Raw genomic sequence first — 19,161 nt, 5'->3', positions numbered from 1 at the left:
TGGGAGGAAATTAAAATGAGCCCCAGGTCATTACTATCGATCTGCCAGGAGAGGGCACGGAGAGGAGAGAAAGAAGGAGATGAAAGTAGAGTGGAAAAGGTGCGAGATGGATGCTGATAAGTTCAAGTGTATATTTATGAGGTTATGTCCATCTTTTAAACAAATTGATGTTTTAAGAGCTTCAGCCTGAGGGCATCTCTTAAGTGTATGACCTGACTTTTTGGGTAAGGTAAAGATTACATTGAGATTGGTTAGGGTTAGGGTTAGGTTCAGCTTGTTTGCTATGTTTTGTTCATGATGTTTTTAGTCTTTGATAAAACCTCCTTTCTCCTCCTTGCCAACAGGTGGACCTCCATACTTTAAAGGTGCTAACAGGCATTGCCACCCAGGGCGCCATTTCAAAGGAAACTGAAAAGGCTTACCATGTCACCACCTTCAAGCTGGAGGTCAGCACCAACGGAGAGGACTGGATGGTCTACAGACATGGCAAGAATCATAAGGTAGGCCCCGACTCATTAGCCGACTTGTTAATTTGTTAACAATATTTTATATGCCAGACGTACTTATTCAACTACACTACTAAGCGATGGAAAAGGGGGGATGTCAGGTCAACAATATAGATTTTGGTAATTTTGCACCAACAAAACAATGGGAATGGCATCCCAATTTTAACAATGTCTCAAAAAAATGACTTTCCCATACAATAAAACTGCATTTAAATGACTTTACGGAGAAGTGTGGTTACTTATGGATGGTAAATGATGTAATTTGAAACAAAACAAAAAAACATGTTTGGCTTAAAATAAGTATGTTTTTGTGTTTTCAATTTTTGACATTAAAATTCAAGAATAAATATTTTATTTTAAATTCAATTGACAATGAAGTATTGTTGAATGTGAACGAAATCTATAGGTAACCAGCTTAGCCTCCCCTGACCCTCACCCTAATCCTCTACAGCTCAGACTTACGCGCAGACCATCAAACAGCAGATGCACAAAAAACATGAAGTTGTCATGGCTAGAGAGAGAGTCTGGAGGCTCTTAGGTGACAAACATGCCTCGACATGCACACACGTGGAAGGGGCAGAGAAACATATGAGACGGAATAAATGCAGCAACACTTGACCACAAGCCCAAACTCCAACCGGTGTATGCAATTACAGCCATTCCATTTCCACCGCCGCTCAGTTGGCTTCATTTAAGGGTTTACGACCAAGCCAGAATCAGCACACGTCTCCAAGTGATACCTTACATCACTGCGTGCAGCTACGCTTACAGTAGACTGCAGAGTCTGCTTTCCACATCCCATCTGGTTTTTGTTACTCACCGGTCAGAGTTCTGCCTAGTATCGACCAAGTTGGACATGTTTGGAGGCTGTTTCTTTCTCTCAGCGGTGTTAATACATGATGAATCATCATTGAGTGTGCTGCAGTATGGTCCTGGGTAGAAAACGAAGCAGACATTACTGAGTTTATTTAAAATGGTTTCAACTGCAATTAAAGCAGCGTTGCAGTGGTTGCGGCTGTTTTTTCCATCACGGCCGTTCTCCCACCACCACAGCGGTCACATATGTTTGTCCTGCGGTGTAACGCCACGTCTGGCTTTGCGCTGTAAAACCCTTATTCCTTCATGAACACTTAATACATGCACACACACTCAGATGCATGTGTACAGTGCAAATTCTTATTTTGCTTTGAGAAGGAAACAGGAGATCCAGTCTAACCATCTGGGGATCCTCTGCGGACTGCGTATGGCTTATGGATGTAACTCCCAGAGAAATGATTGATGGATAAAACACAGGGGTTGTGGAGAAAGGCAGTCAGGGAGAAAAATAAATAAATAAATGGAGGGATGATAGAAGAATGAGGAGTGGTGAGTGAGTGTAAAGGTACAGTAGATCAGGTTTTTTCATTTTTAAGCTCAGTAACAATTAGATTGTGTTATTTTAATTGGTGAAGTGAGAGCAAGTGAATTCACATCTTTTTTTTAAAATGGGGAATTGTTCAACAAATCAATTGATCAATGAATCCACCCTTAAATCACGTCTGTTGTCAGTCAAATAGAAGTATTCTGCTGACAACAGGCTATGAAACAGTTACAATCCAATACACAAAACCAATTATTGATGGTGTTTTAAGGGCTGTTGTTGTTGTCACCGCCCATGATCCCCCAGATTCCTGGGTAACCCTTGATAGCTGCTTCAAAGCTGAAAGCCAAGAGAGACGCAAAAGGGTGTGTGCATGTGAGTGTGGGTCTTTGAGGAGGAGGAGGAGGAGGAGGAGGAGGAGGAGGAGGAGGAGGAGGAGGAGGAGGAGGAGGAGGGGTTTAGAATAAATCAGCAGTAACTTCTGGTAGAATATCCCTCCCTTGTCTTCCACACACACATTTATGCACAACCTCAAACCAACGGTCTCTTGAGCCCCCATGGTGAGACAGTCTGTGCAGTAATCTGATGGATCAGCCAAGGGCCGTCAGACCTTTCTTTTGATCAAATACTGTAAAACGTAGTCCCATTTGTACATTAAGGATACAAACCAGATGTATATTAACAGTTTGTTTTCTTGGTTGTCCATATAGTAATTTTCACTGCGTGTATTTGTACGCGAGGCATCTATATCCGCCTCTTTATTCCAAGAGTTTTCCGACTAGTCCTACTATGCTGTGATTTACAAGTAATTGTTGCCTTCAAGCATCTTTGTGATTGGAAGAAATATGCTAAGATTTTAAGTAGTGTTCTCTGTCATACATGTAGGGTTAGGGTCTTCGAACAGAGAAGTATTTGGATACAATTGAAATGGACTTAAGTATACATTGTACAGGCTTTGGTATCAATGTCATAGTGCTGCCTCTGTCCTGAGAAAGAAAGACATAAGAAGAAGAAAAGGGTAGCAAGAGAGCTTGGAGAAGAAGAAAAGAGTGATGGTCCTTTATCTGATGTTGAAATGATGGTGTCAGCATCTTTGGGCCGTTCTCAGCTGACATGCCTCAAGCGGCCAATCAGCAAGGGGGTTTCCGTTCCCACTGTCAATATTTAGGGCGTAAATGAGAGTCTGTCTGTTATGTTTAAATAAATAACTCAACAGCAATGGCCCAGAAGATCAAGTGTTTTAAATATCGGGCGTGTCTGCATTCTCAGGATAATCCACGGAAATTGTTTTCATAATTTAGAGCAGATCCTGGATCATTCCATGTAGGGATAAAGCATGTCAATGTACACAAAATAGCCAAAGTAAGATTCGCTTTAAGATCAAGTACATTTTCGAACAAGGTTAAGGGATATAATTACCCAAACTCCTCTTTGCTTAACTTCTTGAACCTGCTCTGAGCTGTTCCATTATCCATCCATCTCTCGCCTGACATTTTCATGCACTCACCCGTTCACTAGTTCTCTCAAAATCTATCTGTCATCAATCAAATCCTCCTTTCTTGTCTCCACACTCACATCTTCATTCACCTCATCCCACCACTCTTGCTCTCTTTTCTACGCCTCCTCCTTTTCTACCCCCCCATATGTTTCTGAGAAAGTTTATGCTGCTCGAAAAGATGACTTTTTGTGCTTGGTAAAGTGTGTGTGTGTGTGTGTGTGTGTGTGTGTGTGTGTGTGTGTGTGTGTGTGTGTGTGGTGTGTGTGTGTGTGTGTGTGTGTGTGTGTGTGTGGTGTGTGTGTGTGTGTGTGTGTGTGTGTGTGTGTGTGTGTGTGTGTGTGTGTGGTGTCTGTGTGTGTGTGTGTGTGTGTGTGTGTGTGTGGTGTGTGTGTGTGTGTGTGTGTGTGTGTGTGTGTGTGTGTGTGTGTGTGTGGTGTGTGTGTGTGTGTGTGTATGTGTGTGTGTGTGTGTGTGTTTGTTTGTGTGTGTGTGGGAGGACACATATTAATGGGAGCCTCATGGTTATTTAAAACAAAAAGTATGAGCATGCCAATCTTTCAATGCTCATGCAAGACACAAATAAACAACACATACACACACACATGTATACTTGTTGTATTTTACCATTAGTCTCAGATGAGCAATTCTTAATAAAGCAGTCACCGTGCAGGCATAGACACACACACACACTCTGGTTTTAAACATCTGGAAGCCAGCCCATGTGTCACACAGCATCAGGATGATTTGTGTGATCTGTAATGTATTTGATAATGTCATTAAATCCCTGTCGTAAACCAGATGGGACATATGGAATATATGTTAACTTTTCAGAAAATAGCAAAAGTAATATTCATACAGCATTCATTCCTACATTACACTGACAGACTCAAAAATGAGTTGACAGGTACTAACTCAAGGCATTCACCAGAGAAAGAGTGGGGAAAGCAGACAGAAGGAATAAGACACATGGGGGACAAGATTATATAAAAAATCACAATTTCAGAGCCAATTAGCTTTGTGTTTTCTCGAAAATGTATTGTGATTCAATGCTTTGTTAACAGAGCAAAGCTATAAGCAATTGTTTGCTTCACGTATGAGTGTAAAATGAACAGAGGATTCCACCATTTTGTATTCATCAGGAGAATCTCAACTCTGATAGGCTTTCGTGACACAGTGTCATGTGGATAATAAGAATCTCGCACAATTGCACAACATGCATCTATTTACATCTTAGCATTGACTTTGTATGTATCTTATAAGTGTCTTTGACTAAAAGCGTCAGCTAAAAAAAAAGTAATATGATGTTATCCTTTAACCAATTTGTAGCTGATGTCTGTGTTCCCCTTTTTGGCCTGTTTATCCATAAGTGTTTCCGTATTACTCTGTACCTGTTTTTACTTTGCCTCAGCCATTATTCACATCCCCTCTTTACGGTCGGGCCATGACAGATCATTTGACTGCTCATGTGAGCATCATGAGAGCACCAACATGTGAGCAATACACGGGGATAATGAAACTATCTGTATAACTGTTCCATGGTTCAGTGCACTGAATTCTCCAGAGGTTATGAGACGTTGCCCACATGATGGAAAAAAGACAATCATTTTCTCTGACCTGAGGTCTTGAGTTGAGAGATGATGTTGTGTTAGTTTGACTTTTGGTCAGAAAGAGTCATAGACCTGCTGATGTAGAGGTACATTTAAGCACGACGTGGTACGAATGTCATTACATAGCCCCCACGAATCGCTGCAGGCAGAACACTGGACCTCAGCCAAGAACCAAAACCTCCTATTCCCACCTTAATCTGTGGGAGGGAGGATGGATGGAGAGAGAGGGTGGGAGGTGGGAAACATGGGTGGAATCGGAGGGGAGGGAGAGGAAGCTTGATGAGTGGAAAGTTGGAAGAAAAATTAAGAAAGGAAGAAAAGAAAACATAAGCAAAAGGTCAACCAGTCAAGCATCGTAGTGATAGCGAAAGGCGGAACGGAGCGGCGCAGAGGGAGGAAGAGAGGTGGAAACCAAGGGGAGAAAAGGGAGGTTCATCGGCGAGCAAGTGAGTGAAGGAAGAAGACAGAAGGGGGGACAGAAAGTGTTCACAGGAGAGCCACGAAGGAGGGATGGAAGGATGGAGGAATAATGAGAATAGCAGACAAGGGTGTTGACCACAAATCCCTCCGGATGGATCAGCAACACAGCCTTTAAGAATGTCAGGAGGGGGGAGAAATTAAATGAAACGACAAGAAGTGGGAGGACTCAAGGGGGGGAGGCGAGGTGAGGGAAAGGAAGCATGGGGGCCAGGTCAAAGGGTGGAGAGAGGAAAACGTTTGTGACAAATGACGGAAGAAAAGCAGGGAGAAAGATGACCAAGGGGGGAATCTTAAAGGTGCCACTTGGTTTGTGAGATGTGTGGATTGGTCACACACACACACACACACACACACACACACACACACACACACACACACACACACACACACACACACACACACACACACACACACACAACACACACACACACACACACACACACACACACACACACACACACACACACACACACACACACACCAAGATTCAGCTGTCAAACGCAGGCTACCTCCCAGAAGTCTTGTGTGTGTGTCCTTCTTTGATGAAATGAGAGGAGATGGTTGGATGTTTTACTATTTTATAACTCTACGCACACACACTCATAGAATGGACATTTGAATAATTCAGCGTGTCTGCGCTGGTCCTCCCTCAGTGACTGACTGCGTTACGCTGGCTCACGACAAGGCAACACACATACACACACACACACACACACACACACACACACATGTCCTATTCTTTCCCATGAGGTGAGCATATTTGTGGTGGTGTTATTTTTCTATCCTGTAGTTACGCGTTAGACTTGGTTTTTCACCTTTTGACTACAAACCAGAAGCAGCTATACACAATATGTGTTCTTCTACCCTGCACACTATTGTTATTCAGCAGAAGAAGTGTGTAAATGAAGGAGAAAACCGTATTCACTCCATGTTTGTCACCTTTGACTTTCTCTAGGAGATGAAAGTACTATTTGAATCGAGAACGTTTATCTTTTTCTAAATGTTCTTATAGTGTTGGTTTTGTATTAATGCCTCTGCTTGTGTGTGTGTGTGTGTGTGTGTGTGTGTGTGTGTGTGTGTGTGTGTGTGTGTGTGTGTGTGTGTGTGTGTGTGTGTGTGTGTGTGTGTGTGTGTGTGTGTGTGTGTGTGTGAGATAGAGAGAGAGAGAGAGAGAGAAAGGGTCTAAAGTTAAGCATATGTTTACCCTAGTGATCCTGGTGTCAGCTTGCCGTGTCTCTTAACACATGGGGAGATATTGGACCTTTTACAAAACTGCACAAAACACACACATATACACTGCACACATATTTACACACACACAAACTGAGCTGGGTTGTTTTAAGTTTAAGACCTCAGTCATGCTACATATCCCCTTACACCTCCTCACTGTGTGTACTCTCACCTACAACGGCCCAAAATATATTAACTTTCAAGATACAAATTTTAAAAAAAATGTTAATGAAAAAAAAGGCTGCAAGAAGCTCAAATGGAAACGGTGACACTATAAAGTGAGGCACACAGCTGGGACTGGAACGCTTGTTGACGTTCGGGGATTATAAAGTTGGCCAATTGTCACTATCACTGGAAACTAAAATATATGTTTTATTGACTTTTTTGAACAATGTGATCGCATGATTCCTACAATATTGTTGCAGATTACAAGCAAGCAAGCTAGCTGATGTAACAAACCCAGTCATTTGCAATATACTGAATCAACACTTACAATTATGAAACAGACTAACTCCAGAGTGGCAGTTGGCCAATTTATAATCCCCAAAACGTCAACTCATCTGCATAATAACATGCTAACCTTAAAAGATGCAGTACTCTGCAGATGTCAACCTGATTTGAGTTCATCTTAACTTAACTATTGGCTGTTTATCAAACATAACAGATAAAGGGTTACACACTGTGCACTTTATGTGAGTGATCACTTCAGCGTGGGTGGATAACACCAAAATGGGAAGGTTAAAACTTGAGTTAAAGTCACACAGCTAAATAAAATATGCACACACAGAAAAAGCATATTTGAATGTTGACAGCAGGGTCAGGTTGGCATTGATTTAGAATATTTAAGAGACTTTCTTGGCAGTCCTCATGAAAAAATCAGCGTGTGAGGTCCTGACCTCTAACAGCAGTCTCTGCTCGTATTTTCTTATCATCTTTATAGCCTGCTACTTATAAGAGAGATTTCAGTGCACTGAAGAGATTGTAAGGGCAGCCGTTGCAACAGTGAAGTGTTTGCATCAACAGCGGTTGAATCACAGTAGCAGCTCTGTTTGGAGACCCTGAGCAAAGCTGATAATAGAGGGGGAAAAAAACAGCATGTATACAGAAGGGCAAACACACACACACACACACACACACACACACACACGTTCCGTTACCAATTCCAACAGCTGGTAACGGGCATTAGCAAGGTTATACGTTCACATAAACACAGTTGCACATGAACAATCTCACACACTCTTATACACACACATTAAAGCACATACATGTATTTGTGAATGTGTGTGTGTCCATGCACAACCTTTCACTGAGAAAGAGTTCCAGCGCGCACCGAGGGAAATCAGAAAAGCACCCACCAGCCCCTAACTCCTTAGAGTCAGACTTCATAATTACACTCTTACACACACACACACACACACACACACACACACACACACACACACACACACACACACACACACACACACACACACACACACACACACACACACACACACACACACACACACACACACACACACACACACACACACACACACACACACACACACACACACACACACACACACACACACACACACACACACACACACGCGCGCACACACACACACACACACACACACACACACACACACACACACACACACACACACACACACACACACACACACACACACACACTTTTAATTACAGTCCGGTTCCACAATCCCATTACGTATTTTGGGGCCTTTAGGCGTTTTTCCATCATTTAACTGGTCACAGTTTCTGGTATTAAGGTTTATTGTAAGGGCATGAGTTCACTGCATGTGGCTTTGTAGCGTACACCCAGTGGGCCATGGGTTCAATTCTCAGCTGGCCCAGCAGCCTTGCTCCCGTTCCTGCAAGTTCCTTTCATCCGTATTCTGTCACCCCTGACGGGTCCTGCTGTTTAATGGATTGGGAACTGAAGGAAAATGTACACACACACAGAAACACTCCAAAAACAAAGAAAACATCTATAAATGAGTACCCAAGCAAGTAATTGCAAGGCCTTTGGCTCCGTTGAATGAGGTTCTCTGTAATAAACACACCATTCAGGACTGATGTAACATAATAGAAAGAGAGTTGGAGATACCGAGGGGTAAAAAAGACCTTTGAGGTTCCCTAATAAAAGAAAATCAAGAGGATAGACTTGTTTTTTCTTAAATGATAGCGGTATCGAGGGAGAGATGAAGTGGTGGAGACTAAGGCAGACAGTAAAAATGATAGGGAGAGTAGCAGACACACTGTGATTTCCTGTGGTGAGATGGGAGTTTTAAAGAAGGAAAGACGTGACACACAAAATATAAAGTCTCTGTGTCAAGAGACAAAAAGAGTGCTTCTGGCCATGTGCGCTGGCATTTCTTTTTCATCTGTTTTTGTGTGAGGAAATTACTTTGTGTGTGTGTTGTGTGTCGGAACTCCGAAGGCACTTTGTAGACAGTGTGTGTTCTGTGTGTATGTGAGACACTATCATGTGTCAGTGCGCTGAGGGGCGACAGCGACTGTTTTCTTTGCTCTCTGTGCGTGAAAGAATAAAAATGATGTTTTCCAGTGTGTGTGAGTGTGTGGTGGAGTCAAGAGGACGTGAGAAGAGGATGCTCTTCCACATACTTACACACTTGATTTATTACACACTGCATGCCCTCGGACTGTGTGTCTGTGTGTTTGTGTGTGTGTGTGTGCATGTGTGTGTGTGGTAAAACCTTTGCACTAATTTCTTCCTGTTTGAACAGAAGCAATATGTTCATTGTGTGTTTGTGTATGTGTGCACATAGGAGAAGAAGATGAGTCATGTTGTTATTTTAACTCATATAAAATACAACTATAACAATAAAACTGTCCAGTGTGAACTATAAATATAGTTGCTATGGATACCTGTTGTTAAAAAGTCCTTGTTCGGCAAACTGATTTACACACTACATATTGTTGACCATGAAGTTATATTTGAGTTGTCCATGTAACTGTTGTCATGACACATCTGTGTATGCACGGGTTACGCAAACAACATAGACTGTAAACTAGAATACCACCCGTAGAGAGCAGACCTCCAACAAGGCCAATGGTGCATTCACATGCCCCACGGATTCTCCCATTCTCTTTATATTAGTTAGTGTGCTTTAAGAGGCCCTATTATGCTTTTTGGTGTTTTCCCTTTCATGTAGAAAGTTATATAGGTTTTTGTGCTTTAATGGTCTGCAAAGGCTAAAATCCCAAAGTTCCCTCCAGAGGGAGTTTCTCTCCCCCCCCTGCCTTAAACTCCTTGGTTGTTACCACCTGGTTAGGTGGTAAGAACATGGACGCTACAAAGAGAATGTGTTGTGTTTTAACACCACAATAATATCTGTTTCGGAATTGTTGTTCCAAAAAGCGTTCCTATTTATTTTTCTATTCGGAAACAAATGTTTCACACACCACATGAACGAAGCACAAATTACTTATCTGGCACTATGGATATCAAGGGATGCCATGGATCCAAAATGTAATGTGTTCTTCCTTTTTCCATGCTACTCCGTAATCCTGCTGACAGACAAACAAACTCTACTGTGATGATTTAAGCTAAACTTATTTGAACTACAACTACAAATTCAAAGATGATGTCCTTCTCTTAAATCCTTTAATGTTTGTCTATATTCTTTAAATATATGATGTCCTTACTTGGCCTCAGTGGAATCAGCAATGCAGTTGTTTAGAGATTGTTTGTCAAGTTTTCGCGATATTAGCTGGCAGAAACCAAAAGCAAAAATATGCAAAGAGCGGAAAAGTGTGTTCACTTTTGCATGCAATCATGAACCAAAGTATTGAAAATGTGCCCATTTGGACCTGACGATGGCGCTAGATGAAATGAAGAGATTTCCAAAGTTATTTTAAGTACCACATTTCATAGCAATATATCCTATGGTTATATTGTTATATAGACATTTCACTCAGGGCAATAAATGGGAACCTCATGTGGGCACTGAAAAAAAAAAGTTTGGGAAATGTTCTTCCAGTAGGACGGGGATCACTGAAGTCGTTAGGAGACATCGTCTGGGAACCATAAATGTCAAGAAATGTCAAGAAAATCCATCCAATGGTTGATATATTTCTCCTGTGTCACCCCTCTGCCCTTCCTGTACAGGGTTAAGATGGAAAATCCCTACAGTCATTAATGCAACATCATTCATTTTGTTCTCTATCTAGGTTTTCCATGCCAACGCTGACGCCACAGAGGTGGTTCTCAATCGGATCCCGCAGCCGGTCCTGGCCCGCTTCGTACGCATCAAGCCCCAGACGTGGAAGAACGGCATCGCAATGCGGTTTGAGCTCTATGGCTGTCAGATCACAGGTAAGGAAGATTAAAAATGTTATGTAGAGTTTCTCAGAGTTCTTCCACTGTGGGACTCACCCTTGTAAAAACACAGTTGCGGTTTATACCAGTGATATACAGGCTTTTACACCGGGTCAGAAGGTGGGTCACGGCAAAAATAACTCCCTCAGAAAACATTTCCTGGAAATAAAACAAGCACGCAAATGAAAAAGGCGTCTGTTCTCTCCTTATTTACATAACCTAATGGTAAACAATTCAGTCATTTGTCCATCTCCTATTCATACTTCCCTCTATCTTCCACATGCACACCCACTCTCATGTGCACTCACACTCTTGCCCTCGCTCTTTCATATACATATCCTCCCTCTCTGTCTCCCACTCACACACACACACACAAAAAGAAACACACTCGGTCCTAATAGAATAATACTAGAGTGTGATGTGTGGGTGATAACATCAGAGAGTAACAGGCTCTCAGCTTTCATCTGTAGCCCTGGCAAACAAACACGATTTCAACCAGCATAATCAGCTCAATACTATAAATAGATACAACTTAATTAGACTGTCTGTTTGTGTGCGTGTCTCTGTGTGTGTGTGTGTGTGGAACAGAAATGGTGAAAGAGAGACAGTTTCAATCCATTTGTGTGTGTGTCCCAGCTCCACTGTATCATTATTGGGTTAGTGCCTCTCTCTGCTGCCATCATAGGGGCCATTGAGAGGGACAGATATGCTCTTATCTACGAGGGCTATTTCAGCACCCACACAAATCACAATCACACCCAAACAATATGATACTGCTTTTGTCTGTGTGTGTGTGTGTGTGTGTGTGTGTGTGTGTGTGTGTGTGTGTGTGTGTGTGTGTGTGTGTGTGTGTGTGTGTGTGTGTGTGTGTGTGTGTGTGTGTGTGTGTGTGTGTGTGTGTGTGTGTGTGTGTGTGTGTGTGTGTGTGTGTGTGTGTGTGTGTGTGTGTGTGTGTGTGTGTGTGTGTGTGTGTGTGTGTGTGTGTGTGTGTGTGTGTGTGTGTGTGTGTGTGTGTGTGTGTGTGTGTGTGTGTGTGTGTGTGTGACATGGCATACATCAGGTGTCTTTGCCTGTTTTTGTGTACCAAGAGCCTATTTTTGACCCTGTTTTAACAACAGAAACTGCTCCATGTACCCCCTACTCCCAGCAGTGAGAACCCATTCAACCCTTTTTCTGATTTCCTCTGTATTGCCCATCTCTGCCGCCTTGTAATGTCTCAATCCATCAACAGTCTGAGGGAAAAACATCGACTTTATATGCAAAATCTTGATAGTTTCGGACTACTTTGGCTTTTGTTGCAGGGGAAGACAGAGCATCTAGTCACTTTAGAAGTGTGCAGAGTGGAAATCATGCCACACTTTCAGTAAGATATGTCTATAATCTGCAGAGAAACTTTATAACCAGCCCTACCCGATAATGGCCATGCAGTATCTCTTCCTCTGCCTTCCCCCTGCAAATAGACATATTTACAAGCTTGTGCCAGAACACACTGCCAGGGGGATGTGATAATGCCTTACATAGGCCTATAATGGCAGACATAAAGCAGTCAGTCAGTGACATGTCATTAGCTTAAATCACACTTTTATGTCTCTCTCTACTTCTTTTTTTGCACTTTCTACCTATCCCTCTTGAATGTTTTTTCTCCCCTCTCATTCTTCTCTCCCCCTCTGTCCTTCTATTGCCTTTCGCTGACAGCTTCCATTCCCTCTTTCCTCTCCCTGTCTCTCATGTTCTCCTCCCTATCCCTTCCCCTAAATCTCCCCCTTGTCTCCACCTCACCACTCACCGTTCCCCCTTCCTTAATCTCGTTTTATTTTACCCCCGCAGCACCTATCAATCATTTATTTTTAGCACCTTTTATCATTTTTTCTCACCAGGCTTATGTAGTGTGCAGGTTTCTAAATCTTTATAAATGTGTGTGTGTAGTCTTGTGCACGTGTATCGGCTAGGTAGAGGCTCACTGGTGGACTTTTCAGCGTTTGTGAGACCCTGTTATCATGAAAGCACAGTGTTAAAACATCAGAGCATATGCAAGGGAAAGTGTGTGACTATTCAACTTCTATGTGCCGGTGTGTGAGAGTGTTTTTTAAGAGCTCTTTTCAAGTGTGTGATATCTAGCTATTTCTGCAATCTCCAGAGATGATATTCTTAAAAACTCCCACTGCACTCCTGTATTAAAAAAAACCCTGCTGGAATGCAGATGCCTAAGCAACACAAATAACAAACATAGAATAAACACAACAACAGGATTTTCTTGTGGCTCATCAGTTTTCTCAGGCTTGAGGCCTTCCATCATGGCTTAGATGCTGTTGTTTATTGTCGATTCATTATTTACCACAGTGAGGCGTGTTCGCAGACGTCACGGCATTAAACATTCATCTCCATGTGGACTTGAAGAATGTCACCATCAATCACCGTCACCTTCACTGTCAACCTGCCTCTCCCTCCTCTCTTTCACTAGCATCTCCCTTTATCTTTCCTCACCCTCTCCATTCACTTCCATCTCTCTATTTGACCTTTCTGTCTTTCTCTTTATCTCCTCCTTGTCCTTCAACTCCTCTTTCTCACCTTTTATCCTCAACCTTCGGTGGCCAACAGGTGCTAACGTGCTAACAGCCCAAAACAAATGAAGAAACATCTTTACCAACTTGGCAACACATGCACAGCATTTAGAAAATATTCTCCAACATGATGAAACAAGCGCTGCTTTACAAAATGCTGCAAATTGAAAATGCTGCAAATTGAAAATGCTGCAAATTGAAAAAGAGCTGCAAGAAGATAAAAACAAAACAGAGTTTGGGGTTTATAGTTGTTTTGTCAGTACATTTGAAATGAAAAGGGTACCTACGTAAACTAGCTAGCTTAAAGCAGGTGTGCAATAATAGGAATAAAATCTTGCAATCACATTATTGAAATATCCAATAAAACTGAAATTTTTGGTAAGTGTCCAGTGAAAGTTGGCCAACTTTATATTTCCCGAAACGTCAACAAGCGCTCCGGTCCCAGCGGTGTTCCCATGTCTGATGTGTTTTGAGCTTCTTGCAAATAATAAACACTACTTCTTGGAAAGGCTGCTCATGTTCCGTCAAGTTGGTGAATGTTTTCTAAATGCCTCACGTGTTGTCAAGCTGATGAAGATGTTTCTTCATTTGCATTTGTTTTGGCACATTTGAATATTTATATTTGCATCATGTTTGTAATTGCAGTGCGTTTCTTTCTTAAGAAATGTTGTGGTGCATTGGCACCTGTCGGCACCGTCTTGACCTTTAGTCCACCATTTTCAAATTAGAACGGTCATTTTCTTTCATTCCCTTTGTTATTGTTGTAATAAAATATGCTGATGCTTGTTAGACTTAAACACATTTGTCAGCATAATAAACAGTATCCCTTTGATCTTCAGCATGCTCTCATTTGCTTCCTCCATTTGGGAGTTCTCTGACTCAATTCCCCAGGAAGACTCCCGTTTTGGAAGCTCAGTTAAAGTTATGCATCAACTTTGCAGCTGCAGGAGGTAGAAATAATCAAATGATGGAAAGCAGCAAAGTGCAGAATGTGACCAATCCAGCACCAAATCACACAAAAGGATTGCTTCTAGATGAGATCAAACAGTGATACTAACTTATTCCTGACCTTAAAGTCACATTCATTCATCAAGTGTAGCCAGACTGAATTTAAAATCCAAAAGATGATGATAATAATAGCATGTACAGTATATGTCCATTAACTTCCATCAATACTAACCTTTTCCATATAAATGTTTCAGATTGAATGTCGACCTTCCTGGCAGCCTTGAATTTAATTCTACATTTTCATTTCACAGACTCGAGATGTAAAATCAGTCACAGTAAACGTTTGGTTAAATATTTTGTCAATTGCATTTCATCACAGTTAACGCAATTTCATGCTGAGCCAATTTCAGTTGTCTACAAAGCTCAAAAGTTAACCGTTTAATGCAAGAAACAGTATAATTTTCACATCAGACAAAAATAGGGGTATCTTTTTGGCAGCTGACTGAAATGTTTAATGCTGTATGGATTTTCACATTTTCTTTTCTACTATTGATTACATTATTTGAAAAAAGGCTGTATACAGCAATGACGTAACATATTATTATTCCCTTCTCTCTCTGTTCAGATGCACCCTGCTCAGAGCTGCAAGGCATGTTGTCTGGACTGCTCCCCGACTCCCAGATCTCTGCGTCGTCCATGAGAGACATCCACGGCTCCATGGGGGCCGCCAGGCTGGTGGCCAGTCGCACAGGCTGGTTCCCCAACCCAACACAACCCATAGCTGGAGAAGAATGGATACAGGTAGGTCACTTTGTCCTAAAGAGGGATGCTGGTTTTACAGCCAAGGATATGTTCTACAGTACTGGCTGCTTTATTTCCATTATTCTTCATATTCATTGGGTTGTAATTGCTGTAGCGTAATTGTGTCAGAAATGTGTCATACCATCACAACTGGGAGCATCTAACAAACCAAAATGACCATCATTAGCTAAAGCATCTGCAATGGCAACGACTGGTGACAAATGCTGGACAAACTATTATTTCAAAGCACATTTAGGATTACGGGTGGGTGCTGGAATCTGTTGTAAGAAACAAAAGGTGTACAAGATTACATTGCAACGTGTAGGATTACTGAGAATAAACCATATGTCAACTGGAAGGGCACTTGGAGAACACATATGAAACATATTGGCGTTTCAGATAAGCTCCAAATTGTTATAGGTTCTCCCTTGGCCCATTCCACAGCTTTACCCCCATTTTTATGAAAGTAGGCCAGTCGTTTTTACCATTATCCTGAGTGACAAATAAAATGCCCAACAAACATGACTCCTACATTGGACACCATTCAGAGACACCCACTAGCTTGTTATTCTGAATGTAGCCAGTTCATGAAATACCATAAAAATGCCCAAAAGAGCATTGTTTTTAAACATGGCAACTTGTGACAAATTCTATAATGAAAAAACAGCCTTGTGTTGGCTTCAGTGGAAGGTAGAGTTGCCACAGTAGGCAGACAGTCTGAAAAGTGGTGGGCATCTGTGATGATGATGTTTCTCTGTGTTGCAGGTGGACCTTGCTATCCCCAAGACGGTGCGTGGCATCATTACCCAGGGTGCAAGAGGGCTGGAGGGCAGCACCGGTGCTGAGAACAGAGCGTTTGTCAGGAAGTACAAACTGGCCCACAGCTTGAACGGCAAAGACTGGACGTACATGATTGACAGCAAGACTGGGTTTGCTAAGGTAAAGAAGAGGAACTGTGTTTTCTGACAAGTGCACATGTACTCTCCTCTCTCCTGTTGTTGCTGCCAGCTCTCCCTCATTTGTAGGTTATATATAACTCTGTTTCAACTCAGTCCCTCTTATCTCTCCCTGTCTTTATCTCTCTCAAGCCCCTGTCACACTGTTCCATAAATTGACACCCGATGGACACACGATTAAGGAAATGTTCAAATTCGGCTCTGATTGTAACAACATCGGGCCATTCGTGAGGGCATCTTAAGCCATCGTATGACCGCCGGTGGAGTTTCTCAGGCTCCGGCAGCAACTTCGTGAGCGGCAACTTTGTAAGGCACTCGTGAGGGCATCTTGTCAAATCGTGAGGGCATCTTGTTATCATCGGTGCCATCGGTCATTCGCCCTCACTCTGATCGGGGCGAATGCCCGATGTCACCGATGATAACAAGATGCTCTCACGATGGCCTTACGAAGGGCAAAATTGACACACGAATTCAACACGAAAATTAACCTTCGCAAGGTCCTTTGGCAATTTTTTGGCATGCCAAAGATTTTGCCACCTCTCACGAAGTTGCTGCCGGAGCCTGTGAAACTCCACCGGCGGTCATACGATGGCTTAAGATGCCCTCGCGAATGTCCCGATGTTATTACGATCGGAGCCGAATTTGAACATTTCCTTTATCGTGTGTCCATCGGGTTGTTTTATTGCACAACAAAATCATGTAAACATATTATGTAAATAACCCAATTTGTGTTCTGTGAAACTGAAAAGAATATAATATATTATTTTGAAGGCGAGTTGACAGGAAGTTGTTGTTGCTATGGAAACAACATTACGGAGAAAACTTAATATCTTCTACATATAAAGACGGATAAAGTAAAGAACAAAGTCTGAAAATATCAGTACAGTATCATAATGCTTTAACATAATCGTTTGTGTTACTTTCGTTGCAGTTGTATGTCTTAAATGTAATGTAAATGTTGCCTTTGTGTGTGGTTCGGGGCCATCTTCGTGCGAAATTCACAATTCCATATTCGTGTGTCCATCGGGTGTCAATTTCGGGACAGTGTGACAGGGGCTTTAGCCATGTCATTTAAAAAAGAAAAATACATTTGATTACAGCCTCAGCTCTGATAATAGTTCACTTTAATCACCTCACTCCTCTTTCTCCCTGCTTCTGCCACTCTGCTCTTTCTCTGAGTCTCTTCCTCTATTTGTCTCTCATGGGTGTTAATTAAAAACGTCTTTCCTGCATCAGCACTCAACACTCCTGGCAGTGTGACGCGAGACAGGGCACTCTCCTTTCTGAGATTCCGTCCTGAAACTACTAGAGCTTTTCTCCTGATGCTAAAATCCTGTTCTCTCTCATCTGCCTGTCCATTTAAATGAGCATCCTGGGAAACTCATCATACCGTTTTCATTACATTCTAGAAATGGGGAAATATAATTAAATTAATGAAACCAATATTGCAACTTTCACAGATCCCATATTTTGAAAATATTGGAGCCAGTCTTGTCAGTTTTCAGCTTGAAATAAATATTGTGCTTTTTGCCAGAGGCTGCTGAGAGCCGCCTGAAAAAAATTACTTGAAAATCAAAGGAAACAGAGTCTCTGTTGTTATTTCTATGACACATGTCACACCGTGCTTGGAAACAATGCCGATTTGGATTGTTGTATGATTGTTGAGAGACAGGCTCACGATTCTGCTATTGTTTGTCAAGGAAACATGTACGGCAGAATGGCGAAATGACACATTTAACTACCTCTCCAGCGTTGACCTTTTCCTCTATTGTTTCAGGATGCTCATGCTTTCTTCAGCTCAAAACAATGGTCCCACTCTGACAGATGCAATATCTATCAAACAAACGAAAGCTAATCATTCATTATATTGTATCTTAGAAACGTCTCAGACAGCTTTGGCATTAAGACAAACTCTAGGACAAACAGAGTGTGATACTGTTACACATTTTCCTTTCAGTCACAGCAGGGATCTTACTGTGCTGAGCCACAGTAAGCCACAAAGCCGGCATGAAAATATCCTTTATACTAGATAGGAAATGTTTTATCTCACTTGTGATGTGAAAATAGTAGAGATCTCTCTATTAACGTCGGTATAACGTGCCTTTGCCTTGCCTTTTTTCTAGATTTTCGAGGGGAACGGCCACTATGATACTCCAGAGGTGCGCAGATTCGATGAGATAGTGACCCAGTTCATCAGAGTGTTTCCGGAGAGGTGGTCGCCTGCTGGGATCGGCATGAGGATGGAGGTCCTCGGATGTGAACTGCCAGGTAAGAACATGCAAGATAACAAAAGGCTATACAATACAATACAGCTTTATTTATAGAGCACTTTAAACCTCCAGACCAAAGTGCTGTACAGTCAAATAAACAGTCAAATAAACAAAACAAAGCATACAAAACATAACGCAGCACAGCTCACACACCATCAAATATAACACACCCAGAGAGAAACTTTCACATGCAACACACCCACACTGTCAGATACTAGGGATGCCAGTGATTATTCGATTATTCGAATATTCGTTACAGTCTCCATAATCGAATATTATTTTAAAAAATCGACTTTATTTATATATTTTTTTATTATTATTTTTTTCTGGCTTAGTTTCAACCAAAATATAGACTGCTAATAGTAGTAATAGTATTAATAAATAAGCCATTGGCCATTGGTCACACCACCGGTTTGTTTTACTGTAAACTTGGAGGAAGCCTGCGTGCAGAGCAGACTGCTGCTACAGCACGCTACACACCGACCCCGCCCCCACCCCCCCTCTCCCTCACACGTGCGACTAAAGATGAACAAAGCGGCAGGTAAAAAGAGTTCAAGGAGCTGCATCATGTTGATGTTGGTTTATTTGTAGTTTAT

The 19,161-nt window shown here is 41.9% G+C and overlaps 1 protein-coding gene across 3 annotated transcripts in view; it reads left to right on the top strand.

Annotated features, from left to right (window-relative positions):
* Positions 1 to 19,161, top strand: part of LOC307028848 (neuropilin-2-like) — a 109,080-nt gene that overhangs the window by 49,136 nt on the left and 40,783 nt on the right. For all 3 annotated transcript variants that reach the window (XM_079664197.1, XM_079664196.1, XM_079664198.1), the window contains exons 7-11: positions 345 to 500; positions 10,882 to 11,026; positions 15,164 to 15,339; positions 16,105 to 16,278; positions 18,419 to 18,563. In XM_079664197.1, coding sequence (XP_079520323.1) covers positions 345 to 500; positions 10,882 to 11,026; positions 15,164 to 15,339; positions 16,105 to 16,278; positions 18,419 to 18,563 — 796 coding nt within the window. The remainder of the gene's footprint in view (positions 1 to 344; positions 501 to 10,881; positions 11,027 to 15,163; positions 15,340 to 16,104; positions 16,279 to 18,418; positions 18,564 to 19,161) is intronic.

The sequence above is a fragment of the Notothenia rossii genome (assembly GCF_949606895.1).
Source record: "Notothenia rossii genome assembly, chromosome: 2".
In the NCBI taxonomy this organism is placed as follows: domain Eukaryota; kingdom Metazoa; phylum Chordata; class Actinopteri; order Perciformes; family Nototheniidae; genus Notothenia; species Notothenia rossii.
Note: the sequence above shows the minus strand (reverse complement) of the source record. Positions and strands in the feature narration are given on the sequence as shown.